The 23,551-nt window shown below is 47.2% G+C and overlaps 10 protein-coding genes across 10 annotated transcripts, besides 4 other annotated features; all 10 read right to left on the bottom strand.

Annotated features, from left to right (window-relative positions):
* Positions 1 to 11,721: part of a sequence feature (sequence corresponds to BAC RPCI93-26K5) that runs on past the window's edge.
* Positions 622 to 1,539, bottom strand: Tb927.5.2610 (hypothetical protein, conserved; the record flags this gene model as incomplete). The annotated part of the gene is made up of 1 exon (XM_839840.1): positions 622 to 1,539. One exon carries the CDS (start codon positions 1,537 to 1,539, stop codon positions 622 to 624), a length of 918 nt encoding a protein of 305 aa, XP_844933.1.
* On the bottom strand, positions 2,159 to 4,951 carry Tb927.5.2600 (hypothetical protein, conserved; the record flags this gene model as incomplete). Its single annotated transcript, XM_839839.1, has 1 exon — positions 2,159 to 4,951. The coding sequence occupies one exon, from the start codon at positions 4,949 to 4,951 to the stop codon at positions 2,159 to 2,161; it is 2,793 nt and encodes a 930-aa protein (XP_844932.1).
* Tb927.5.2590 (hypothetical protein, conserved) lies at positions 5,278 to 6,075 on the bottom strand (the record flags this gene model as incomplete). Its single annotated transcript, XM_839838.1, has 1 exon — positions 5,278 to 6,075. The coding sequence occupies one exon, from the start codon at positions 6,073 to 6,075 to the stop codon at positions 5,278 to 5,280; it is 798 nt and encodes a 265-aa protein (XP_844931.1).
* Positions 6,744 to 6,769: a sequence feature (AT_rich).
* On the bottom strand, positions 7,373 to 8,536 carry Tb927.5.2580 (hypothetical protein, conserved; the record flags this gene model as incomplete). Its single annotated transcript, XM_839837.1, has 1 exon — positions 7,373 to 8,536. One exon carries the CDS (start codon positions 8,534 to 8,536, stop codon positions 7,373 to 7,375), a length of 1,164 nt encoding a protein of 387 aa, XP_844930.1.
* Tb927.5.2570 (translation initiation factor, putative) lies at positions 9,228 to 11,318 on the bottom strand (the record flags this gene model as incomplete). The annotated part of the gene is made up of 1 exon (XM_839836.1): positions 9,228 to 11,318. One exon carries the CDS (start codon positions 11,316 to 11,318, stop codon positions 9,228 to 9,230), a length of 2,091 nt encoding a protein of 696 aa, XP_844929.1.
* Positions 11,722 to 23,551: part of a sequence feature (sequence corresponds to BAC RPCI93-3C6) that runs on past the window's edge.
* Positions 11,825 to 11,851: a microsatellite.
* Tb927.5.2560 (hypothetical protein, conserved) lies at positions 12,116 to 12,337 on the bottom strand (the record flags this gene model as incomplete). Its single annotated transcript, XM_839835.1, has 1 exon — positions 12,116 to 12,337. One exon carries the CDS (start codon positions 12,335 to 12,337, stop codon positions 12,116 to 12,118), a length of 222 nt encoding a protein of 73 aa, XP_844928.1.
* Tb927.5.2550 (hypothetical protein, conserved) lies at positions 12,894 to 13,862 on the bottom strand (the record flags this gene model as incomplete). The annotated part of the gene is made up of 1 exon (XM_839834.1): positions 12,894 to 13,862. The coding sequence occupies one exon, from the start codon at positions 13,860 to 13,862 to the stop codon at positions 12,894 to 12,896; it is 969 nt and encodes a 322-aa protein (XP_844927.1).
* Tb927.5.2540 (hypothetical protein, conserved) lies at positions 14,425 to 15,657 on the bottom strand (the record flags this gene model as incomplete). Its single annotated transcript, XM_839833.1, has 1 exon — positions 14,425 to 15,657. The coding sequence occupies one exon, from the start codon at positions 15,655 to 15,657 to the stop codon at positions 14,425 to 14,427; it is 1,233 nt and encodes a 410-aa protein (XP_844926.1).
* Positions 16,286 to 19,405, bottom strand: Tb927.5.2530 (hypothetical protein, conserved; the record flags this gene model as incomplete). The annotated part of the gene is made up of 1 exon (XM_839832.1): positions 16,286 to 19,405. The coding sequence occupies one exon, from the start codon at positions 19,403 to 19,405 to the stop codon at positions 16,286 to 16,288; it is 3,120 nt and encodes a 1,039-aa protein (XP_844925.1).
* Tb927.5.2520 (hypothetical protein, conserved) lies at positions 20,784 to 23,528 on the bottom strand (the record flags this gene model as incomplete). The annotated part of the gene is made up of 1 exon (XM_839831.1): positions 20,784 to 23,528. One exon carries the CDS (start codon positions 23,526 to 23,528, stop codon positions 20,784 to 20,786), a length of 2,745 nt encoding a protein of 914 aa, XP_844924.1.

The raw sequence follows: 23,551 nt of genomic DNA, 5'->3' as shown, positions 1-23,551 counted from the left end.
CAATATTAAAGCAGTTTTCTCTAAACAAGAGATATCGCGACAATGAAAGTATCCGTATGAAGCCACCCTCAGTTCTGGGTTATGGAAACATGGGGCTGCACATACCTTGGAGCCGCATACCACCTTAAAGTACAAAAGCAACTGTCACTGAAGAAAAGTTTAGAGACTGGTACTGGGTGGAGAAAAGATGAGGAAAAGAAGCCTCCACTTCACAAAAAAAATTCACATAGCGACCAACTGGAAACGCAGTGAAACTTGGCGAGTACGACCGGCAAAAATGGTGTCGAACGCAAAAAAGAAGTAAAGGATCAGATGAAGTGCATGGTACATCACTAACAGTGCGAGAAGCGATATGAGCCCCCACAGAAAGTAGGGATGAAAGGGAAAACAACAGACGTTAAGACCCCTCTGATTCACCACAAAATCACATCCCCCAACAAAAGAGCTCCGGTCCCACACATTTTCATTCGTTTGGTGTGGTTCCTTCCCGCCTTTTGAATGCTGATGTTACCGTTCCCACGATGTCCCACACGAGAGCGGGCTCGGCTTGCCGCGTAACCAAAAATTGCGTTGGCTCCTTGTCATCGACAACCATGTAACGGTAAGGCGCGCGTCCTCCGTTTATTTGGTGTGATGTGATGCATGATTGGCCCAACTATATGAAACCTCAGCAAAAGCGGAATCCGACTCACCTAAACAAGGTGACTGTACCACAGCTACTGGTGCCGCGCCTGGAGCTTTTTCGTGTCTGGAAAGTTCCGCGTGAAGTTTTGAACACTCATGAACGAGTTGGGTAATCGTCGCCCTCATGCTGCGGTGCATCTTGTTCAGCTCTAGGCGATCTTCCGTATCTATTGCCTTGTACCGCTCCACCTCGGCACGCAGCAGACGGTTCTCTTCACGCAGTTGCTCGTACGATGGAACTGAAGGGGAAGACGAGTCCGGTGGAGCGCTTTGATTTGAATCTAACGGTGTTTTTTTACCCGCAGACCGCGCCTTTGCCCTTTCCATGTGAATTCGGGGGCACCTATCTTTTTTTTCCCTCACAGGGGGTGTCCAATCATCAGTGGTTGTTTGTAAGTCTAATGATTCGAGTAGAAACGCGTGAAGAAGTTTGGCACCATAATTGGCCTCAGTGCTTATAATGCCTCGCATACCCCTCTCCTGCTCCTCAAACACGCGTCGCTCAGTGGCTTGAAGTGCAGCCCGTTCCGAATGCAGTAGCCGCCACAGAACACTAATTTCAGCATGGTAATTACGTTCCGTTCGTGTCAAGTTAGAAGCATTTGATGCGCCAGCGACCGGTTCCCTCTGCACACAATGCAATCGACCAGAATAGTGTGGAGCAATGTCTGTCTTCAACGAGTGGACAACGGGGGGTTTCCCGTCGTTGCCCATTCCCGTTTGAGTCGAGTACGCGTTTACTAGAAGTGACGTATCCGCCCAGGACGGCATCGACGAGCCTCCTGATGTTGGTAGAGCAGCAACACTCTCTGAGAGATTAAGGCGCGTAACGGAGGCATTGGGGTCACTGTTCATAATAGAACGGGTAGTGACCCCCACTGCTAAAGCGGGATCGGCTTCGGAATTTCAAAGCAACCCGAAGATAGCGAACTCCCGTGGTGTGTCGTTTTGAATTGGGAAATGTAGTAATGAAGAAACTAATATAAGAAAGCAGAAAAAAAGATTGGACGGTATTGCACTTCACCACATTTCTAGGCATGCGTGCTGGTGTGTGTCTGCATTTGAATGTTCCATTTCAACTGCTACCCTCGCTTCAAACTCCCAAGGTAAGGACACAGCGTTAAACTCATTTCATAAGCTGTACAAACGCGTGCTGGTACGTGTTGCGAGCGAACAACAAGTCAACGTCAACCACAGAACACTTTACAGTGCTACCTGCTGAAGAATGTTAATGGAATCCGGAAGTTCGAGCATTACCACGAAAGTAAACCGCACCAATAAATAATAATAATAATAGTGATGGCAACCATGCATCAACTTCCCCAGCTGCCGTAAGTACAAGTGAACATGCACTGCCCAATGCATGAGAAAAGTTAACAGCAACCAAAATTTGTGTTATGACATAACAGCACATAAGCAGCCACTCATGTGAATAACACTGACGAGAAGGGCAGCAGGAGAGTGTGGCTCCTTTTTATTGCGCCACGGGAAAACGACGGGCCAAAATGCCGTACATGCGTGGGGAAATAGAACCATCAAAAAGCGGAACAAGAGAAACCACAGAACCACCACCACGACCCTCAGTTATCAGAGACTCAGTTAGATAAAATGTCCTATCCAAAAGAAGTAATGTTTCCACTAGGTGACACATCCACATTCGTAGGATTGTGAGACCGAGAAAGGGCGAGAAATACTTGTCGAAGTATTCACGCCCCATTCGAGATGCAAGTGCTATATTTTCCTCATCCGCCAAGAACTTCATTTGTGCTGCCCGACACGAGTGGCAAACCCGCTGTTCACAGGAGGTGTGATGCCACATGTGTTCCCATTTTCCATCAGAGTCGGAGGAAAAATACTCACGGCAGGCCTCCATGTACAACGTGTCTAAAGTTACACTATGTTTCACCTTGGCCATCCGACGCAGGAAAGCCGGCTCCAGATGTGGTACATTAACCAGAGAACAACAACATGATGATGTAGACTGGCTCATATTCACGGTCAGCTGCCGCCAACGTCCCTGCAGGCGCACCCACAATCGCTTCAGCAAACTTCGATAAAATAGCAGAGCTGCCGAGTCGCGATGCCCCTCTGGAGATGCTGTTGTCCACATGTCAAATGGTTGTGTAGCCAGCATCAGTGACAGCATTTCTACGCGCCACCCGCGCTGCTGAAACTCGCGACTGAGTGGAAAACCATCATTTGTTAGTGCGTGCCAACAACAGCTGACAAGCACAAGCCCTGGTGAGGCACCAGACACAAAAAGCCGGCAAATGTTAGAGCCGAGGTCCCCGCACGTGTGCAGTCCCATCATCAGGACGTTGCTGAGACTAGGGACACGAATGGCGGGTGCTACCGTCGGTGGAAACGGTTGTATGCGCAAAAGAAACATTACCTTTTCTGACCATGCAGTCTCCGCCGCTGGAGTATTAACGCTACGTTTGGGGGACTCATCAAGCGGCGTCGCTATAGGCTGAGAGTGCTGCAGCAGTGTAATTCCCTCTTTGCGCCTTCCATCATCCCGTATGATGAAGTGTTGGTTGTGTGCACAGTCGTAGCCAACAATAGTGACACAGATTTCGGCGTAGGAATACACGACATCTTCAGTAGTGCCATTTGTTGTGCAAGTGCCCCGATTATTAACCTCCTGCTCTTGATGTTGCTTTCCTTTAATCGGTGCCAGAACCTCTGCGCGTGTTCCTCGTGGTAACCGCACGTCCGTCCATTCTCCATAAAGCAAACGCTGTCCAGACACGAATTTTCTTTTCTCCACCTCCGTGCTCTCCTCCCGGTTAAAGTCATCATTTTGAGATGCGGAGCGCGAATGCTTAACGGCGATGGGGGTATTGCGGCGTTCGGCTTTGATTTCGATAAAAAATGCGTCTATTAACTTCGCAACGAATGCCCCAACAGGTAAATCGCAGTTCCATTTATTCACTACATCTCTTGATGGGAATGGCGCGGCTTCCGTATCTGAGGCTTTGGTATGGTCGGATTGAAGGTGGTGTCGCGCGTGCCGGACAATTGCTGTTGGAGCACTTCGAACAAGAATGTGACCACAGATAAGGCATTGTAACTTTGCTGTTGCACTAGCGAGTTGATCTCGTAAGCAACTTAAACCGTTCCCCCTTCTTTTTTCTGTTGGTTCATCCCCCACAATCCCATATTCCTCCAGCTCCCACGGGTTTGCCAAAGCCTTTTCATCAATAGAAACTATTGAATCGTGTGAACAGCATTCACCGCCTTTCAGTAATCGCACGTGTCCGCGCAACACGGCACACCAGTCTACGGATGCTTTTACCGTGCAGACAACAGTTGCCATGTGCCCTCTGGGTTCATACAAGAAGTTAATCATGTCGCGGCCAGTCATAGATGGGCAGGACGCGTCCACATTTAGATATCCATGCAGAAGATGAGAAACGCGTTCTACTGCTCGTTCCTTGTGTGCAGGATTACAGTCAAGCCCAACAACCTGCAGCCCGTCACAGAGAGCGAACGCACGGGAAACGTATCCCTTCCCCTCACCAACATTCATTACCGTCCGAACACACTCTTCTGGATGTAGTGAGCGGTTGCAGCAGCTAATCACATCAATTACGGTGTCACGCATGACGCGCACCTCATGCTGCTTCTTGGGCCCCATGCCGTGTCCCAAAAGTGCTCGCATCACGCGGTCTGTTCGTTGCCGCTGTTTTTGTTGCCCTTCTGCATCTTCCGCCTCCTTCCTATCTGTTTCCTGTGGTAAGCACAGCGTTAAGCGTGCCGCGTCGTTTTGTTGTCTTCTCTTCCTGTTCATCATGAGAAGCCTTGTTTCAGAGTAGAAGGAATGCAAACAATCCGCCGCTGCCGGAGGTGGACCGTCCCTGATAAGTACGTTCATCACGTCAAATAAAGCGGCCCCACTCGGCATTATTGTTGCGAAGGAATCGCAGAGGTGACGCATACGTTGCAACTCCTCCAACTCAACTAATCGTCCGTCCGGATGCCGCAGCGCCTCACAACAGTCACCGCCTTCGTCGCAATCATCAGGCATAAGACGAAAGAAATCATCAGGGTTATACTGAATGAGGCGTGTTTTATGTAGGAATTCACACAGTTGATCAACATACGACCGCAGCTGCGGATGCTGAGAACAGAGCTGGCTGCTGAAGTCATACACGACATCAACTTCACCTTCACCCGAACTGTAATCAAAAACCCCGTAGCCTTCAACAACGGACGGGACGCAAAGGAACGAAGGAGGAAGTGGAAGGACGAGACGGTGGCACATTCCCAGTCCTACCCTCTACGGCCCTTTCCATCTACAGAACAGTGGGGGAAAAATCAGGCAGAGATATTATGAACAAATGCATGCGTATACTAATGTGCGCACGCTGTGACGTCTGAAGTAGTTCGTGATACAAATACTGTTATTCCGGCATCAATTGTTTGTTTCACACATGCTATGCATAATTTCAAAAAAGAAGAGGAAACAAAGGGGACAATCCTACATCGTTTTCCTTGTTAAAACCTCTTTGAAGGGATCACCTACAAAATGCATGCGAATAAGCAAGAAGAACGCCCGTAAGTTGCTTCCCTGCATGTTGGAAGCAAGCATTAGAGACTGCTCCTCCCAACGCATTTTTCATAGGTTTTGTATTCGTCTTCCTGAAAACACGCGAAGCAACACATATCTAGTGCACCTCCGTGCTCTTCCAAAAACTTCCTCGTCTCCCCTAGCGCTATCCGGGTTGCAGGTAGAAGTGGATATCCGTATACGCCAGTACTGACGCAGCAGAAACCGATGCTGCGTAACCCATTTTTCAACGCTAATGAAAGAATCGAACGATAACATTTACGGAGCATATCTGGTTTCTCACCCACCGGTCCAACGGTATGCAAAACGTAGCGCGCTGGTAGTTGATACCCCTTTGTTAACCTGCATTCCCCTGTTTGGCAACCATTGAAAGTTGCACACTCACGGAGCAGCAACGGTCCTGCAACCCTATGAATAGCACCATCAACGCCACCGCCGCCAAGGCATCGTGTGTTTGCGGCATTAACTATAGCATCAAGCTGTAAATCTGTGACTGGTCCGCGATAAAGTGCAATGTGACGTAGAATAGCATCAGACGGATCCACTGGACGAAGTTGCTCGATAGTGACAGGTCGCGGCACAGCGCATTTCCAACCGCTAAGACTACTACGATCGATGGAAAGCCAGTTTTCAATTGGCACGTCGAAGATGGCCCTTTCCGCTGGTGACAATGCAACGGAAAGAATTCGAGTTCGTGTAGGTGAACTTTTATTCGCCCCCTCCTTAACCCTTTCTTCGCTACTCGACTCTTTAATCTCCTCTCCGGAGTATGTTACAAACTCAAAAGGGTCCGCTCTTCCACCTCGCTCTCGTTTCATGTCAAAAGTGGTGATTTTATTATTTCAACAACTCGCTCCTCGCTAAGTTCTTTTAATCACCCTTAGTCCCCTTTATGAAACAAATTTGGCGTAATTAATGAGAGTTTCAGAAAGAGTTGTAGGGAAGAAAGGAATAACAAGTGGGAAGTGAATCACAGAGAAATACGAGTCGAAACAAGTTCTCATTTATTATTGTTCTTTTTTTTTTCCTCGTGGAAGGCACATAAAAGTGCGACGCGTTGGTGAGGAAAGTACTTTGGCTATTATCAGAAACTTTTTCACATGAAAATAAAGTTATTTTCGCATTGACCTCCAAAAAATGGTTTTGTTACCGACGAAGTTGACAAACACCTCTGCTTTCTCTGCGTTTTTCGCTGGTACCATAAGCCAAAGCAAGTATGTTCAACGGATCTAAAACGTGCGCTCAATATTTGTTAATATTTTAAATTCTTTTTCTTTTAATAACTGCGCGCGATATGATTGTCCGGGGGGGGGGCGGGAGAGGGCAAGCGGCTCGGCTAACCTTTCTTCAACATGTCTCAATGTCTTTCGCGCAGTTATTATGTGTTTAACGTCACTTCCTCTTAACACCAAGCTTAAGTCATCACCCGTGAAGGCATAACGAGCTAACGAAAAAAAAAATAGAAGAAAGAAATGTTAAAATATCGAAATAAATAATAAATATAATAAAAAACAGTAGTAGTAGATAAACAAATCTTCCACATTTGAATTAACCGTTCAAACTATTCTGCAACATACCCTGTGAAAAACGATAAAGACATGTAGCAGTACGGCACAACCACAGCTGAAAGTAACCCTATCCCCCATAATTACAAAATTTTTGTCATTGCAGCGCCGGTATGTGTTCAAGATGTCCGTCAACTTCATAATGAATTAATGATCATAGTAGTAACAATAATACATTCGATACGGACTTTCGTTATAGTCCCAAGGAGAAAAGGAAATACGTTTAGCCTCCCAGGAACAACTACTGTGGATATTCGTGTGTCGTTCTGTAGCCCCACCACCACCTCCGCTCACACACACGGTAATATTACATGTCTTTCCCGATGTGACCACTGCTTCTCCGACGTCACTGAAATTTGCGTACGCTCGCTTTTGTTAACTCCTCAAATAGTCACTTTTCACCATTTCGTTAGCTGGTAACCACGTATAGTCAGTTCTTCCCTTATCGCGCAACCACCGCCCGCGGCATCATGAGTTCTAATTCCCTATAAATTTTACATAACTGTCACGAACACGTTTTCAACTTCCTCCTTCCCATTATTCCTTTGATTTAGCGCTTACGGAAGTCATCAACTGAAAACTCTTTCGGTCGCGGTATCTTCTTCATTGTGTAATCTTTTGATCCAATGTAGTTTGCCTCCGCCCGAGCGTCCATCCAGTTGTCCTGCGCACGGCCAATTAGTGATGTCATTTCGTCATTTGTGAAGGATATTTTCTGCTTTCCCTTTTCAACCGGGCCCCTGCCCCTGTGCTCCCCGACCATTGCTCCCGGCGTCCGCAATTCATCGGTGACACGTCGGTACTCCTCCACGAGAAATGCCATTAACCATGCGGCTCCAAGGAGGAAGAGAAGTTGAATATTAATGTACGCAACAGATATGCGGGGGTGCTGCTGGTAGTGCTTCCACCACGACACATGCTTCTTTACCTGTACGACATTATACCCAAAACGAGGGGCAACCCGCGTGTCAGGTGGAGGCGGTGTTGCATACGCCAACTCACCTGTAGGCCACTGTATGCGTGAAACAATAAACTGTCCCTTCTCGTCAATGATGGGTTCCGTAAGCGCTGGGGAGCCGGGGGCCTCTTGTGGCCAACGCATGGGTTCCAGCTCCTGGTGACTGATGTCATCCCTCGCACCACGACTGGCAGATGAAAGTTTCTCCTCAGCAGATGAGGCAGCGGTGTGTTCATGAGTATCTGAAGAGCCCTGAGATGAAGTGGGAGAAGTAGTTGTACGATCTTTTGAAGGGTAATGAGAATCCCCTTCACCGAAGCTTTCGTCTTCCGACCGTTTCGTTGTGTACTGATCTTCTTGTCCAGTTCTGAAGTTGGAATGAGCCCTCTTTACGCAGAGAAATGAAGCCCGATACGCTAAGCAGCGCGTGCTAATTCCATCGGTAACATGAATTCGCAAGATACACCTCATTACTGCCATGCGCTCATGAAGTCGTGCGTAGATAGATATGTAGATGTACTCTAAAAAATTATGTGCGCGTTCAATCAAAATAAAGGTCTCAAAGAAACTGGAAAACCAAACGCTTATACTAGGGTTTTGTTGTTGCTGTTGAATAAAACAAAAAAAAATCCATAAGCTTCTCACATTAATATAAAGGGCGTACGTGGGCATAGATGTCACAAACACAAGTAACACAGTAACAGGGCACAATTTGAGAGAAGGTATGGAAGAAAGCGCTACCTCAGCTGCTATCATAACCTCCGTAACCGTACGCAAGCGCCAGGATATTCTCTTTTCCTCCCCTCCAAAACGGTTATCAAGTGTTGTGGTGAGATTGCATCGCAAAGGGAGGGCGATGAGACGAAAATGCAAACACTCCGACAGCCATCCGCCATTTTAAAAGGATTTTACTCCCACAAAGATTGTTGAGTGAAACCATGTCTCCGCCCCTATTTGATAAAAAAATTGAAAGGCATACAAGCATACGTATCATCCTTCACAATCACCGAATGTACGTACCGCTTCATTTCTCTTGCCTCTTACACTTTTTACACGCCTCCTTCACCCCATCTGCCGAACAACAATAACAACTCTGCGACACAGTTAGAGAACAAAAGGGATAAAAAAGTGAATAGCTCCATGGTGTAGTGAAATTTATGCCTGCATTCACACGACGAAGTAGCGTTGCCTCGGTTGTTTGCTGTCAGATGAGCGTACCGGGATGCTCTTGCACAAGCCTATACCTCATCCTACCTTCAGTCTCATATTTTTTTATATAGGGTTTACTCGTCACCTCCTACACCTTCTCTTCCTTTTAAAAAAATCTTCAGTTATTTGCATTCTTTTTTTCTTTATTCTCTGTTGTTGGTTTTTTTTAAAAAATATATCCACTGACACCGGTACGACTCATCACCAACGCATCGATATCATCACCTTCTTTCACAACCTAATTTAGCGGGCGCCGGCGCTCGATGCGCTCCTCCGTGACAACCTCATGAAGAATCATCTCCTCTGGTGGAAGGCTCTTCATGCGGCGCGCCCATAAACGGCTCCACCGCGAAGAGGCAATCAACTCTTCACGTGTACGGGCTAGTCCCTTATCGGCATGATGCCGTGCAATCCCCTTCATGCGCTTCTTGTATTGTTCCTCCTTTTCGCGCTCTTTACTCTGAAGTTCCGCCTCTTCACGTTCCTTTTGTTCCTTAACCTCGTTTTGATATCGTTGACTGTATTCTCGAAGATTATCTTGTATGTGTTTGATCTCTGCTGCCGTTAACACCGGGGGGGCGAGCGGCCGCCATGCAAAATGCGAAAGTTGGCGCACTGACTTCTGCATGAGTTCCCTACCATTGAGATCAAAAATACGGAACTGGTTATCGCCAGAGTTCCGCAACGCAGACACCCACGCCGCGTAGAATCGCCCAGTTGGGTCCCACGCGGTATCTGTGACGGGTGAAGTCACTCGCTCGAGTTGGACGCAAGCGCCACTATCATTAATACCGTAGAAGTGCAACGTTGATTTGTCGTAGTTCGTTGCAACCAAACGAGAACCACGCGGTGCCCAGAAGAGGTGGGTTGCGGATGTTGGATAATGACCAATAAGTTTCAGCTGTTTCTTTATGCAGTAAATTCGAATTTCCGAGGTGTCACCCAACTTTCCCGTCCTTGCACGGTCCTCGCATATAACAGCGAAGTGAGGGCCGCTTGGTTTCCAAGCAAAACGTCCAGGAGTTAAGCCGTTCTCCACCTTCAGTTGGTAAGCAGCAGCACTTTTCACACCAACAGAAAAAATCGAATACTCTGTTGAATTCGTTTTCGTTACTTTGACAACCAAATGGGTGCCTTGCGGGTGCCATAGGAGGTCAAGTCGCTGTGCTTGCAAGAAGTTTCGCTGCTCAATTACCTCCGCACGCACAACGTCATCCTTCACAACGAGGTTTTGAATGATGATCTTCCATCCCTCACTGGAGCCTCCTTGGACTAGAATGGCCATCTGATTGCCGACTGCCGGATTCCATTCGGCCACCTTCAGTCCGGGAATGACCAAAGAATGCACCGGTGTTTCACTGTTGGACTCCACCTGGAGAGCTCGCATTGTCTCAGCTCGATACAAAAATAATTTACCTTGTCCCATTGGCTCCAAACAGGCATGCGAGATAGCGACAAGCTCATCCTCCGCATTGTAGCGGGCAATGGGCCACTTATCTGAGTCGGCAAGATCGAGACCGCCCAGTACGCGAATCTTTTTTGATAAACGGATATTCCATACGCTCACCTCCTTTGGTGACTTTACTACAAGGTATTTTTCCTGTGGAGAAATGTAAAAGGCCTTGATATCAAGCTCAGTAACCTCGAATAACATATGCATCTTGCGCCCACCCCACAGTTTCAGGCCACCCATATGCTGCGAAACCATAATCCGACCGAATGTCGACCATGCAGGCATCGGCCGAACAGACGTCAAGGCGCCGTACACAAGACCGGGGTCAAGTCTCTTCTGTCGACGGTCCATCTCCGTCCACTGTCCAACAGAATCTGTCTTGAGGGGGCGGGGCTTGCGGTATAATTCAGCCTTTAGTGTAGTGTAGTTAAACCAATACCACTCTACATCGAAGGACTCGCCCTGCTTAATGAAGAACTGCGGGCGCGCCATGGAGTCTTCCGCCATTGTGTGAGCAAAATCCGCATCGGTGTCCTGCTCCATCTCTGGCGGTTTGTACTCCTCCGGCGGTTCACTCGCTGCCTTAAGCGCGCACCACCTATATGTCGAGAGAATATCGGTCTTTGTAAAGGGAAAGCGATTTAGGCGGGCGAGAGCATCCTCCGCGCTATTCACCGTAGCGAAAGTGAGAAAGGCTCCAGCAACGTGCTCCGTTTCCTCATCAAGGACGGGATGGATTGTGAATTTATCGTGACCAAGGACGTCGGAAACTTTCTTCGTCATGTGACGCAAGAACATGGCACGCTTCTCCGGTGTAACTCTCGCCGGGAGGCCATTTACAATGATGATGTTCGACATCAAGCCATCGTCCTCCATGGCTATGTATTGAAGGACTTCCTGCGCTGATTGTGTACAAGGTTGCTCCCTGACTTATGATTATTAATATTACTAATATTATATGTTCCTCTTTTAAAGCTGTGATTTCCCCTTCTTTATTTTTTTTATCCTTCGCTGTACCCTCCTTCCCACCTTCTTTACAAAATTTTGTAATATACGTATGCACAGTGCGTTTCGTTTTATCTTCTCTAGAATTGAAGTATAAAGAAGCAAATTAAAAAGGCAAGCATAATGCAATTAGGGCAAGGACGTGACACCGTCCTGTAGTGCTTCCAAAAGAAGCTTCTGGATTAAAAAAAAACACATGAAGACTACAGGAAAAGAGACAACAAAAACACATACAAGCGAAAAGGACCACCTTGTTCGAAAATAAGTTGGGTTAAGCCAACAGGAATCTGACTTGATTTCCCTTCTTCCTTCCGTTACCGACACACAGGGATACGCATGTATATATATATCCACCTGACGGTACTTCCTAAGAAAAAAATAACAATAATAATAATAATGGTAATGAAGCGTCAGTTGCGCGATGCGCATACAGATGCTCGGGCCATTAGACCGACTTCCGGCTCTTTTCTAACCTACTATTAAACAGCTCACAGAGACAACTATAATACCCAGCCCACCCCCTCCACCTTGACACATTTTTAAAGGTGGTTCAACAGTCATATTAGTAAACAAGGCAACATGCATGTACATGTATACATTCCACGCGTTATGCCGCTTCACGCTGTGACAAGATAAGTTGCATCATACATTGCAACTTAGTGGTCACATTATACCGCTTCCTCTTCCAGCATCAGTGCAACCTTCCCCTCCAAACGATCCCATATATCACGTTGGTTGTGCCCAGCGTTCCACTGCTGGAAGAGGGGCTCAAATTGATGCAAAGCGTACTTGTTGAAGACGATAGGAATCGTAAAAACGATTGGAATGCGGATGTAACCGCGCGCGAAGGTCCAGTTCAGTACAGTTGTCCAGAAGTTAGGATTCGACATTATGGTATTGGGACTTGTTGTTTTACCTCAGCTTTCGTATTGTCTTAAACAAGCAAAAAAAAAACAGGGGTGTGTCTGAGTGCGGAAGCGATCAGAAGACGCAATAACAAGAGAATGAACAAGCGAAGCGCAGAAACAAAAAAAAGAATGGAGAGTGAGTCGTGGCACCCCGAGAAAAACCGGGGGAACGAACAAAACTACCAAAGATTGTGACGATGCCTTTGATTTAGTGAACACCGAGTCTTTCAAACGACGCGGGCACACAAAAACAAAATTGGGAAAGCAATTGTACTCAAACACTTAAGAAGGAATCGCCTAAAACACTACAGACCCCCCAAACTATCCTTCCGCATGTGCTGCCGCTATATTTTACTAAGTTTGACGCTACTGATTTCTCAACCACCTACTTCCGCACCATCTCCCTACACTTCCTTCTCCGCACACTACCTAATGCACGTTCACTTTCACTATGCCACAGTAAATGCAACAAGTACTTGCTTTCTTTATTCCTTTCACCTCTGAGCCCCTTTAGCATGCGCATTTTCTCCTGTTGCGTTTACACATACGCCGCCCACATCTCAGGTTTGGTGTGGTAACCATCCTTTCGCCTCCTATCAGGGTACTTGGCCTTGAGAATGTCCTGGTAACTCTGCGCCCACAACATATCCAAAGTGATGGGGAAGTCTATTTTCGTTGGCTCCTCGATGGGTGGGGCCCACGGTTCAATTTTCCTACTACGGGCGCTATGAATCGTCGCCATGTCGTCTACGAGCCCCCAGTCCGAGACGGACTCCCGTAATGCCCGAGACCAGTACTGTTTTAAAGCGAAAAGACCACCATCCAGTTCCTCAGTGACGGGGATCTGACAGCTGAAGCGGGTGTTGTATGTAATGTCAGCGCGATCCATCGAACGCCAGTTAGTTAACGAAGTGTACTCCCACCGGTTGGGTGGAAGGAGGCGGTCGAGAGTTTCAATATCCACATTTACAAGACACCCATCGCCATGATTCCAGTCTGCGCAGTCGGGATTGTTACATTTTCCCCAGTAATGCGCGTATCCGTGGCACATACCGGATCCGTCAATTAATGTGTTGAGTGTGACATCCGGCATCGGGTATGTGCGAAAGTGGTATGGATGTCCATCAAAACCAACGACGGTGATGTTAATAATCTTTGTCTTGTACTTGCTTTCGTATTCTTTCCCATCCACAGCGTATGTTTGACTCAAGCGACGTGTCACAGACTTTTCCGGTAGTTTGCCCGTGCGTCGCCTTTCACGAAGATTTAACTTGTCGCACATAATCTCCGCCTTCTTCAAAGGTTGTTGTAAGCAGTTCCGATGCGAAATTTGCCAGCGGCCTGCTTCCTGTGTCTCTGCCAGTTCTTCTATTTCATTGTACACATGTGGAATGATGCGATACAACCTCATAGTACAGGACGCCAAAATTACCCCCGACACAGCAGCAGAGGCAGCAGCTGTGTTACTTCCTATAGGAGTAGCACCGCATGCTAACCGGCGAAGCATCTCGGTTTCCTTATTACTCCTTCCTACCCTATCTGTGTCTCTTAGTGAATCTACGACCGGTTGTTCAAATATTTATAAAAGGGTTTACGAGATTTGCAATATAATCCACATGCAACAAAGGCCTCACATGTCACAAGTATTGAATAAATGTAAGATCAAATGGATGAAATCACGCACGACTGTGATATAGAAACGGTAAAAGTTAGGGTAAAAAAGGCTCCTTCCTCAGAACCTGATTATTCACATACAGAGCAACGATGCCCAAGTGGTTTGCATTTAAATGCACAATAGGGAGGGGGAAAAGGGTGAGATTTCTCTATCGGCATCGTACTACCAACTCGTGTGTTCTATTCGGACAGGTAAAGTAGTCCCGTCTCTCTTCTTCCTTTTGTGTTTCTTTTGTCCTTTATCGTTTGCTGTCTGCAATCGCACACAATCGTTTTTTTTTTCCAATCCGCGTATTTGTCACTAAAACAAGAATGACAAACACATATTTGTAAGCAGATGTTTTAAGGAGGGGGGAAGGAGGGCAAAACGAAAACCACGCACACCCTGTTGTGTTTCACTCCTCATCCATAATGTCCAGCAGGTTAGCTCCAGTCACTACGGAGTTATGTCCCCCTTTTCGTGAAACCTCCTCCAGGTTTAGTTCTCCCATTAGGGAAAAAAGTTTCTCATTCTCTTTCCTCACATCAGCTTTGCTCATTTGATTCACAGGGAGTGATGGTGCGGTGTCACTTGCTCTTGGTGACGGGGGGCCCGTTCCACTGCAACTTAGAGTGGCGTCCTCAGCAGTCGTAGGAGTTCGCGTGCCATGTTCTGCTTCAAATTCATAACACAAAGCTAGTTTAAATAGATGCTGTGGTTTTTCCGACTCACCTCTAACGAGACGCAACAACTGGCTCATCTCTTGCTGAACTGCCTTTACGGCCTCGGGTTTGGTTCCTACGGGATGCGCTGCAATAACGTCGCTCTTCTGTGATGGCTGCGCTAGTTTCTGAGTTTTAGTTTCCAAGTCCTTGGAAGTGTACATGTTGACATTCCTCTTCGTAAAACGAGGCGCAGTTGAACTACGAGGGTCCCACCGTCCAACCGGAAACGCCAGCGGGTGCCGGAGGTGGGCATCCCGGTGTTTGAAGGTGCAGGTAGCCAAAAGGTTCCCATTACCATAGTAGCGAATGGTACCTGGTGGTTCACATTCAACAAGCGGAGGAAGGGTTTTATCCTCCTTTAGGTAAAAGTAACCGCTTTGAGCCTGCACGCCACTTTCTAAAAGTAGTGACACGGGTGTGCAACGCCCTACGAGAAAGTTCAGTAAATCTTTCCGAACCTCCGCCAACATCCCCACGTTGAGCTGCTGAAATAAGTCGTTTACACGAGAAAATATGGGATCAACAAAACATTGGGTTTCATGAGAAGCAATCCGTTTTACTTCTTCCAAATGTGCCCACGTGAGCTCTAACAGCTCGAGTGGATGCCGTAGTGAAAATATTTTGTACTTTAACCCCGTTGTCATCAACTCAAAGAGTTTAGCCATTGAAGCCGGCGACAACTGCATAACAGAGGTTTGACTCAACGATTTGAAAACCTCCCTTGTTGCTGCGAAGGAGTAGAGCATCTGAGGTCGGAATAGCTCATCCATAAACTCTGAACTATACATGTGCTTTATGACATCATGAAGGACCATGCGAGCCGTCTTTTCGGAAACGTTCTGAGCGCTGAGGCGAGCTTCGAGAATAAATATCATTTCTGCCCCATAGTTTAATATGAGGAACACCAGAGAAGAATCAGACATAATAACCAACAAACGTAACAGGACGTCAAAGTGTCTGCAAAGAGGTACAAACACCAATGAATATCTCTATGATGTGTATGCACGCTAGTATTTATGAAAGTAAATATAAGGTGAAAAAGAAAAAAAAACAGTATTGGGGGTCTGTTCTTTTTTTTTTTTTGCCACAACGAGTGCTTGGTTGTCACCAACTTTCCTTTAAAAAAAAATGGAGACAGGAGTAAGACGGAGGAAATAAGTGACGGTAATGACATCTTACTAGGAACAGGAGAGAAGGGGAAAGCAACACGATGCGTCCCCTTTTTTTTAAAAAAAATCTTATCATATCGAGAGGTCATGTGGAGTTCACCACAGAGAGAACCCAGTTTAACAGTTAGTTTACCCGATTATCTTTTAATCAGCCACGGATATGCACATACAAAACGTACCAAAGGTGAATGAATACCCCTTTTCGTTATTTTTTTCTTTGAGCATCGGTGCTCATTTCGGATGGCATAGACGCTAAAAATTGCGTTGCGTTACTTTTGGCTTAACTCTCATTTCTTCCCGTTTATTTTCACTGCTTTCTTCTCATTAGTACACAAGGCTCACCCTCCTTACAAACACGTGAATAACTGTTAGCCCTTCGATTTCAGCCGCGACGAGTTTTCTTTGACCGCTTGAACGCCCGCTGCAATCCTGTTGTTCCTCCTGCATCATTTCTTGCTCCGACTGTTGCCGACTTCGCGTCGCGCAGCAAAGTCGAATCTACATTAATTACACTCCGGACTCTCTTTTCCACGGATAACCCAACTACACGTCCCTCCTTATCGTAAATCTCATGGGTGTTTTCATCCGCATCGTCATTCCCCCCATTCCTTTTCACAGTCTCTTCTTCTTTTGATCCAGTCAATTTCAGCTTCTGCAGGCGCGTGAAATGGTCTACTATACGAGAAATTGCCTTCTGTAGAAAGGCACGCAGCTGCTGTGTTGGTACGCCAGAAAATACCGCCTGCTGACCAACTTCCTCAATAGTTTGGCACTGAAGCCCAACGCCTAAAAGTACTGCAGCCTGCGCGTGGGAGAGTACGACACCCTCTGCCCCATCGGGAAGGTGAAATAAACGCGACTCAAAATACAATTTCGCTAAAGCAGGAACGAGGTCCAAAACGTGGCCACCCTCGACAAATGTAGTGGCATTTAGCTTTAACCTCTTCAAATCGCTGATGCTGAATATTTCCTGCAGTTCCTTCCATGTACACTGAGGCTGGCCTGCCACGCGGACATTATGCTCCGCCACATGAGAGAGGTCAGTGGCAGCTGCTAATTTTTGTGGGTCATTAACATCAACATCCTTTAATATACTCAGTGCCAATTCTGTTGGAAGTTGGCGAAATGGCATCGCTAAAAGGGGAATAAATCGACGACGGAACTCAGCACGGAGTAGCCCGAGGTCAAATCCAAACGAGCGAACCATAACGCAACTATGCTCTCCAGTTAACTCATTCGCCGCGTGACGTAGGTACAGTGGCTCGAACCCTCCCCGCTTCCAGAAGTTAAACAGAGGCGTTGTCACACCAAAACTCACGCCAAGGTAGTCAATCTCTTCATAAGGTCTCTCAATGAGAGGCACTAAAAGGCTGGGTATGCGTTTGCGCGGTTTGATGGTATGTGAGATGGTGCTACTCACTTCATCGGCATCGTCCACTGCTTTTAATTCCGTATTGTTTTCTGTAGCAGCAGCAGACGCGGCAGGACGTAACGACACAGAGCCCGTGTAGTACTGCTGCAGTAGCTCGAGAGCGCGCGAGCCGTATCCGGCGCGTTGCAACTCCGGGTTTGTGGCAATACGAACAATTCGTAGACCTGCAAGTTTTGCAAATCCCTCTTCGAGATAATACTGCGATAGGGTGTAGGGAATTAGGTCCCCAGAAGGGCGCAACCCCCGGCTGAGGTTACTTTTGATTGCTTCGGACGAAACGTGTCCCTCCTCGCATGCATGAATTACACAAAATACGTCTGGAATGCCGCTCTTTGCATCCACAGTAGAGGGACATAGTATGAAGAGGTGATGACCGGGTGCATCGGACATGAGCTGCAGGTCATTGGGTTGATTTTTGTAGTGGGCGGCAACTAACATGGCCACAATTGCCTGCAGCAGCTGTTCGGCCAAAGGGTGATAAGAAAAGAGTGCGTCACGGTTCACGTAGTACAACTCACAAGAATTTGGGTGTGGAGAGGATTTCACGGCGATCGGTCGGACGGTGGCGTCAAGGCACAGCAGTTTGTTCAACCAGAACTCCACAGGGTCATTGGGACCATAACGAATAGGATCTGACATGGATAACTCGCGAAGAAGCCGGCGGTCGTCACCTGCCACTGAGGCATTAGTGCTTCCACTGTGCTTTCGCATGTCTGCAACAAGTTTCATGGAGAGGCTCCGGCCTGTGCCCTCGTAACCGGAGATGGTCGAAGAAAGAAACACTAAGTACGGGCCGAGCATTTGTTTAACAATCGGCAACGGCAAGGCTGCAGCTTCGTCAATAATCGCCAACTCCGCCTGTGCAAACTTTGATGCGTCGTTCGGAGAAATGTATTGAACAGTTTGTCTGTGCTCGCGGAAAACGTTAATACGTATAATGCATTTGCTGAACTCGACGTTCGTGCTTTGCATGGCTTCAAAGTCTGTGCGTTCCTTATACCCAAGCTCCTGCAACCCACGCACAACGAACTCGAAAAATGTTTGTAAATTTTCTGGCGATGGTGCTGTGCAGAAGATATTACTGTACCCCTGTGCCACAGCGCCAGCAGTCGCAAGTCCAAGTGCTGCAGATTTACCACGACCCCTACCAGCAGTAACAACACATGTTGTATTTAGCGACTTCTCCACAACCGTCTGCATAAGTGAAAGAATGGTCTTGCCTTGGTCGAGTGTTTGGCATAGGCTAATGAGTGGCCCCACTTCATTACTGGCCCGTAGGCGTTCCTTTAGTGCAGCCAAGTCCGCTTCGTGCTTTTGTCGCCCTTGTAGAACTAATGTTTCATCATACGACGTTGTTCGTGCACTCTCTACGGCACACATTTTGGCGGTGATTGGAAGCACGTTAAGATCATCATCCACACAAAGTGATGTGTCGCAATCAACTAGAGAAAGAAGGAATCGCTCGTTGAAGCGCGGGACCACATCTTGAAGAGCCTCTGTGCGATACCGAGAGTGGACATCCATAGCAATGGTGTATAACTGCTTCAGTGACTTCATTGCGCGAAACATTATTACAATAATGCCACCTCCCTTCACGGTCTCAATAGTTCGCGCCAATGTGTTGGGTGTCATAGCCTCGAAGTCTTGTAGCACCGCCATACCAAACGTTTGCCCAAGTATTTTATGTGTTTCCTTGTATTGACAAAACCTTATAATGGTTTGCGAAAGAAATGTCTGAAAGGCTTCTTTCGTTGCATCGGTAGACATTCCACCCTTCACCTCAAGTCGCGCCTTCTTCTCTTGTTGTTTAAGGCTTGTTGATCCGAAGTCCGGTTCTTTCTTCATGCACCATAACACATTCACCTTTGCGTTGTGGTTGGCGTGTGAAACCATCTGGTGAAGATTAACAATTTGATCTTTTCCGCGGTCACCCACAAGCAGTAGAAGTGCGCGATGCCGCTTGTGTACGGCATTCTCAATAACCTTGCGGATGCGGTCATCCACCTTTCGTTTGATAGTTGCACCACTGCTGGAGCGTGCCGTTGAGGCAACAGATGTGGGCGGTGGCATAAATTCTGGTTGTTAAAGGGTTTTTTTTTTTCCAGATCAATAATTCCGTGGCAGATAGATATTAACTTTTTAACTTTGCTTGGCGTAAAAATAACAGTTGCTGCTGTTGCTACTTTTTTTTTTCGTTTGCGTACAATTTTCCCTGATGTAAACGTTCCTAAATTTTTTCACCTATATTCTAGCTGACGCACTGCTTTAACTTCCCTTCCCTCCTCTCGCTGCTTAACCGAAGCCGCCGCTTTTCGCTCACTTCTACGGTTGTGCAGTTTCAACGGGGTGCTGATAAGAGTGAAAAAAAAAAATAGGAAAGAAAGGAAAGGGAAGGGCCGAAACGAGGTTGGAACGCCGGTAACATCAGTTTTGGTACATTTAGTTTCTTTACCAATTAAAAGATAAGCGAATGGATGATATCATGGTTCTTCACCAAAAAGAAAATTTTTTGCATGTCTTTCCCCCTTCCAATTTAAATGAAATTTTGTATTTTCAGTGAAATGAGTGAGGGGTGTGACCACGGCCGTATGTGAGTAAACACGTTTCCACGATTGTAACGAAGTTGTACTCTCCATAACTAATGCACAGCTCCGTCAAAGCTTAGAATAATAGACAATATATAACGAAAAAGCTATTAAGGGGCACTGTTATTTTTTTTTTAGAAAAAAAAAAAGAAACCTGTCAAACATTCCGTCACAGTGGCTATAGGAAAGAATGAAGCCCCAGGGTAAACCGTGACGCACCACATAAACTGAGTATAACAGGTAGCAACTAATAGACGCCATATTGGATACATACATGCTGAAAACTTTAGCCCTGATGTAAGCTTCTTATAGGTAACAGTGAGTTTAACATCACAGGGCACACAACCGCCACTGTTCACTTATTTGGGTAAGTGCCTTCCAAACATCACAACCAACAGCAGGGTTCAGTTACTTTCAGGGCTCAAAATTCCTTAGTAGCTGAAGTTACGAAAAATGTCCATTATTATCGCTAACTCCCTGATGTTCGCATGCCTATCTATGTGGAAACATTCGTTTCAACCAACGTGATGTATGTCTGCGATAGAAGGTGTTTGAGAGCAGCTCCTAAATTTTCAAAAAAAGAAAAGGGAAAAGGGAAAAGAAGAAAATAAATTGAAATTACAACTTCAGGCTGTCACTTCAAGTATACATCCGTTCTCCTGTGGTGGACGGCGTGGCTGAATACAGTTACAGACAGTTATAACACTTTAAACGCGTTAGTCACTGAGTTTAATTATCTTATTGTGACTGTTGACTGCTCCCACATCCAGACAAAGATCGTGCATTTATTTCGCAACACAGTCCAGATACTATAATTCCCGCGAACCAAGTCCCAAAAACGGAAATATATAGGCATAACAGTGTCAGTCGGCCATAATGCGAGTTTTGGTCTCCTTAAGAGCTTTTCGCATACGTGGGAGAAGCTCGCCGCGCAGTTGCTTGTATTCTGCCGTTTCTTCCATGTACTCCTCTGACGCTTCAAGGGCGGCTATAACGTTATTCACCGTGTCACTTAAAACCGTTACAATATTGTTCTTCTTCAAATTATCCACACTATCCCCACAATAATCAACCGCATCCAACAAATCCCTAGACATATCATTAAGACATTCACATGTCCGTGCAAATCGTGCAGTGTCGCGCTCCCATTGGTCCTTTTGCTGACAACACCGAAGTTCCTTCTGCCGCATTTCGTAAGCAGTTAGCGGTCCATCCATGTATCGTAGAAGCTTCGCCGCACAGGCGTATATGTCCGGATCCGTCACAAATAGGTCGATGATCCGTTTAAATGTCTCACGCAAACGGAACTTATATCGGCTAATTACACCTTCACGCACGCGCTCAGCTTCCTCCGCAGCTGCCGCATTAGTAGATGGAGAACACATGTCTGGTAAATCAATATCCGCACACAATGGCACAATATCACACATCGCATCTTCATCAGAAGGATTAACATGATTTCCATTGGTGGCGATGCTGTCATCTTCCACACCCATGCGGGTAGCCGAGGTGTTAGTGACAGCCGCTCGGTGCATCCTCCCACCTTCGTCTCTATTTTCTGCTTCCTGCTCCACCGCCTGTTCTTGATCTTCTTCTGTCATCTGTTGATCTTTGCAACTTGCGGGTATCCGTCCTTCCATATACGCAATGGCATTCTCCACAAAGCGGTTCAGCGAACCGCGCTCTAGATGAACGTTACGTTGGGCAATGTCCAGCAACACGTTGAGAGCATTTGTTGTCTCAGTTACCTCCTTCAATTCACACCCAATCGCGAAGTAGTTTTGCCACATCCGCCAGTCTCTCCGGTTGTTGCGCAGTGCCTGGTTCATCGCATTAAATGCGGGACGAAGCTTCCCTGTGCGAAGCAGTACTGATGCTAGGTTATTCCACGCGTACGCATCGTTGGGTTGAATCTGACAGACGCGAGTGAAGGCTTCACCACTGCGTTCCCATCGCTTTAATTGCATTGCAGCATAGCCTAAGGCAAACCAGTCTCCACCAAACACTGGATTGAGACGCACTGCCTCATCGAAACATTCCACAACCCGCTCATATTCTTCACGCTCGAGTGCCAACCGCGCCAGAGCTCGCATGGGTGCCGCAGATCGATGGTCAGACAATTCCCATGCCTTCGTAAGGTGCTCGGCTTCCCTCGTGGCTTCCCCCAATGCCACCCACAAAAGTGGGTTGCAGGGGTCAGACTCCAACAGGTCTCGCGCTAGGGATTCTGCCCTCCTCCTCTTGTCAAGAACTTTACAACATTTTATGATGTTCTCCCAGTCTTGCACCTGCTCATAAGCGTCGAGTGCCGTTTTCACAAGGCTCTCATCGAAGCAGAAGTCAGCATACTCACTTCGCAATTGCCAAATTGACGGATAGGCAACACTGTAAAAGTAGTCGCTATCTGTTCTGTGAAACGTCGCGCGGTTGGGATCACGACCGGCCGAATGTTGGTCCACTAGCTCAGTCATCTGCATGAAGGCACGCTCCTGAACTCGGTTCCGACCTCGCTCTAGGCGAGCTCGCAGCAACAGTGTTTGGCACTGTATGATGAAAGGTGCGGGAACTGGATCAGACAGAAGCCGCTCTACGTACGTCTGCATGCGGTGCTGCGTCAGCCCATGATATGGATTAGTGTTCCGTATATCTATACACAAAGCGAGCATGATAGCCTTATCCAGTGGTTGCAGCGCTTGCAATTCGGCCACCGGAGCCTCAGCCGCTTCGCGGGGTCGATCCAGTAAATCATGTCCATCTTTTTCGCTCATCACAGCTAGGGGCACATCACCTCCAGTTGCGTCACTTTCGGATATTGGAGCAGCAAAGGGAACCTGGCTGCTGGCGTTCACGACCATCTGCACCATCCGCTGTTGTTGCCACCGGGTTCGCACGCCAACCATGGTGTCTTCGCTGACTGATAAACCGCTTTTCCTCGCCGCACGCCAAAACACTTCCGCTGCTAGTTCACGTTGATGGTAATAGTTCTGCACGTGGCCGACTTCCAGCAGATGTTCAGCCGTAAGTGATTCGTCTGGCAGTGCGAGGGCAGCATCCACGCAAGACGAGAGGTGAAGAAATATTGAGTGGGCACGGTGCTGCATGATTAGCTGGTGACGCATGTGACAACGCAGACGCCAAACGGAGGTGTAAGGCAGCAGCGGTTGCGGCTGTGACTGTCCGGCATGCTTCACCGAACTGCACGCAGTAGCGAGAACAGCCAGCAACATCCTACTAAGTCGCACACAGGGATGAGGCATTTCACCATCGCTCATTAACAAACGCTGTACATAGCGCTCGTGCAGCGTGTCAACGGTGGCGTAGCGATCCAGCACGGTAGACAGCTGCTCCCGCTCCGCTGGCACTAACTCCCCACTAAAGTTCTCCGCGTTAAAAAGACGCAGGGCAAAGTCAATGGCTGGGACAACATCTTTTTCCAAGTCCAGATGGGGTTCCCTACCTTGCAAGTACTTCTCCACAGCACCGTAATATGACTGCGCGGTAGCGGTTGCATCTTTAACGGACAAAGTAAGGCGACCATTCAGTAAATGATTTTCACTAACACAAACCACCGGAAGCTCAAGCAGTAGTTGAGGGATGGATGGCACCATTGTTGTATCGCTCTACAGCTAGC

Source organism: Trypanosoma brucei, chromosome 5, assembly GCF_000002445.2.
Source record: "Trypanosoma brucei brucei TREU927 chromosome 5, complete sequence".
Classification (NCBI taxonomy): Eukaryota; Euglenozoa; class Kinetoplastea; order Trypanosomatida; family Trypanosomatidae; genus Trypanosoma; species Trypanosoma brucei.
This window is presented reverse-complemented; position numbering and strand designations above follow the sequence as displayed.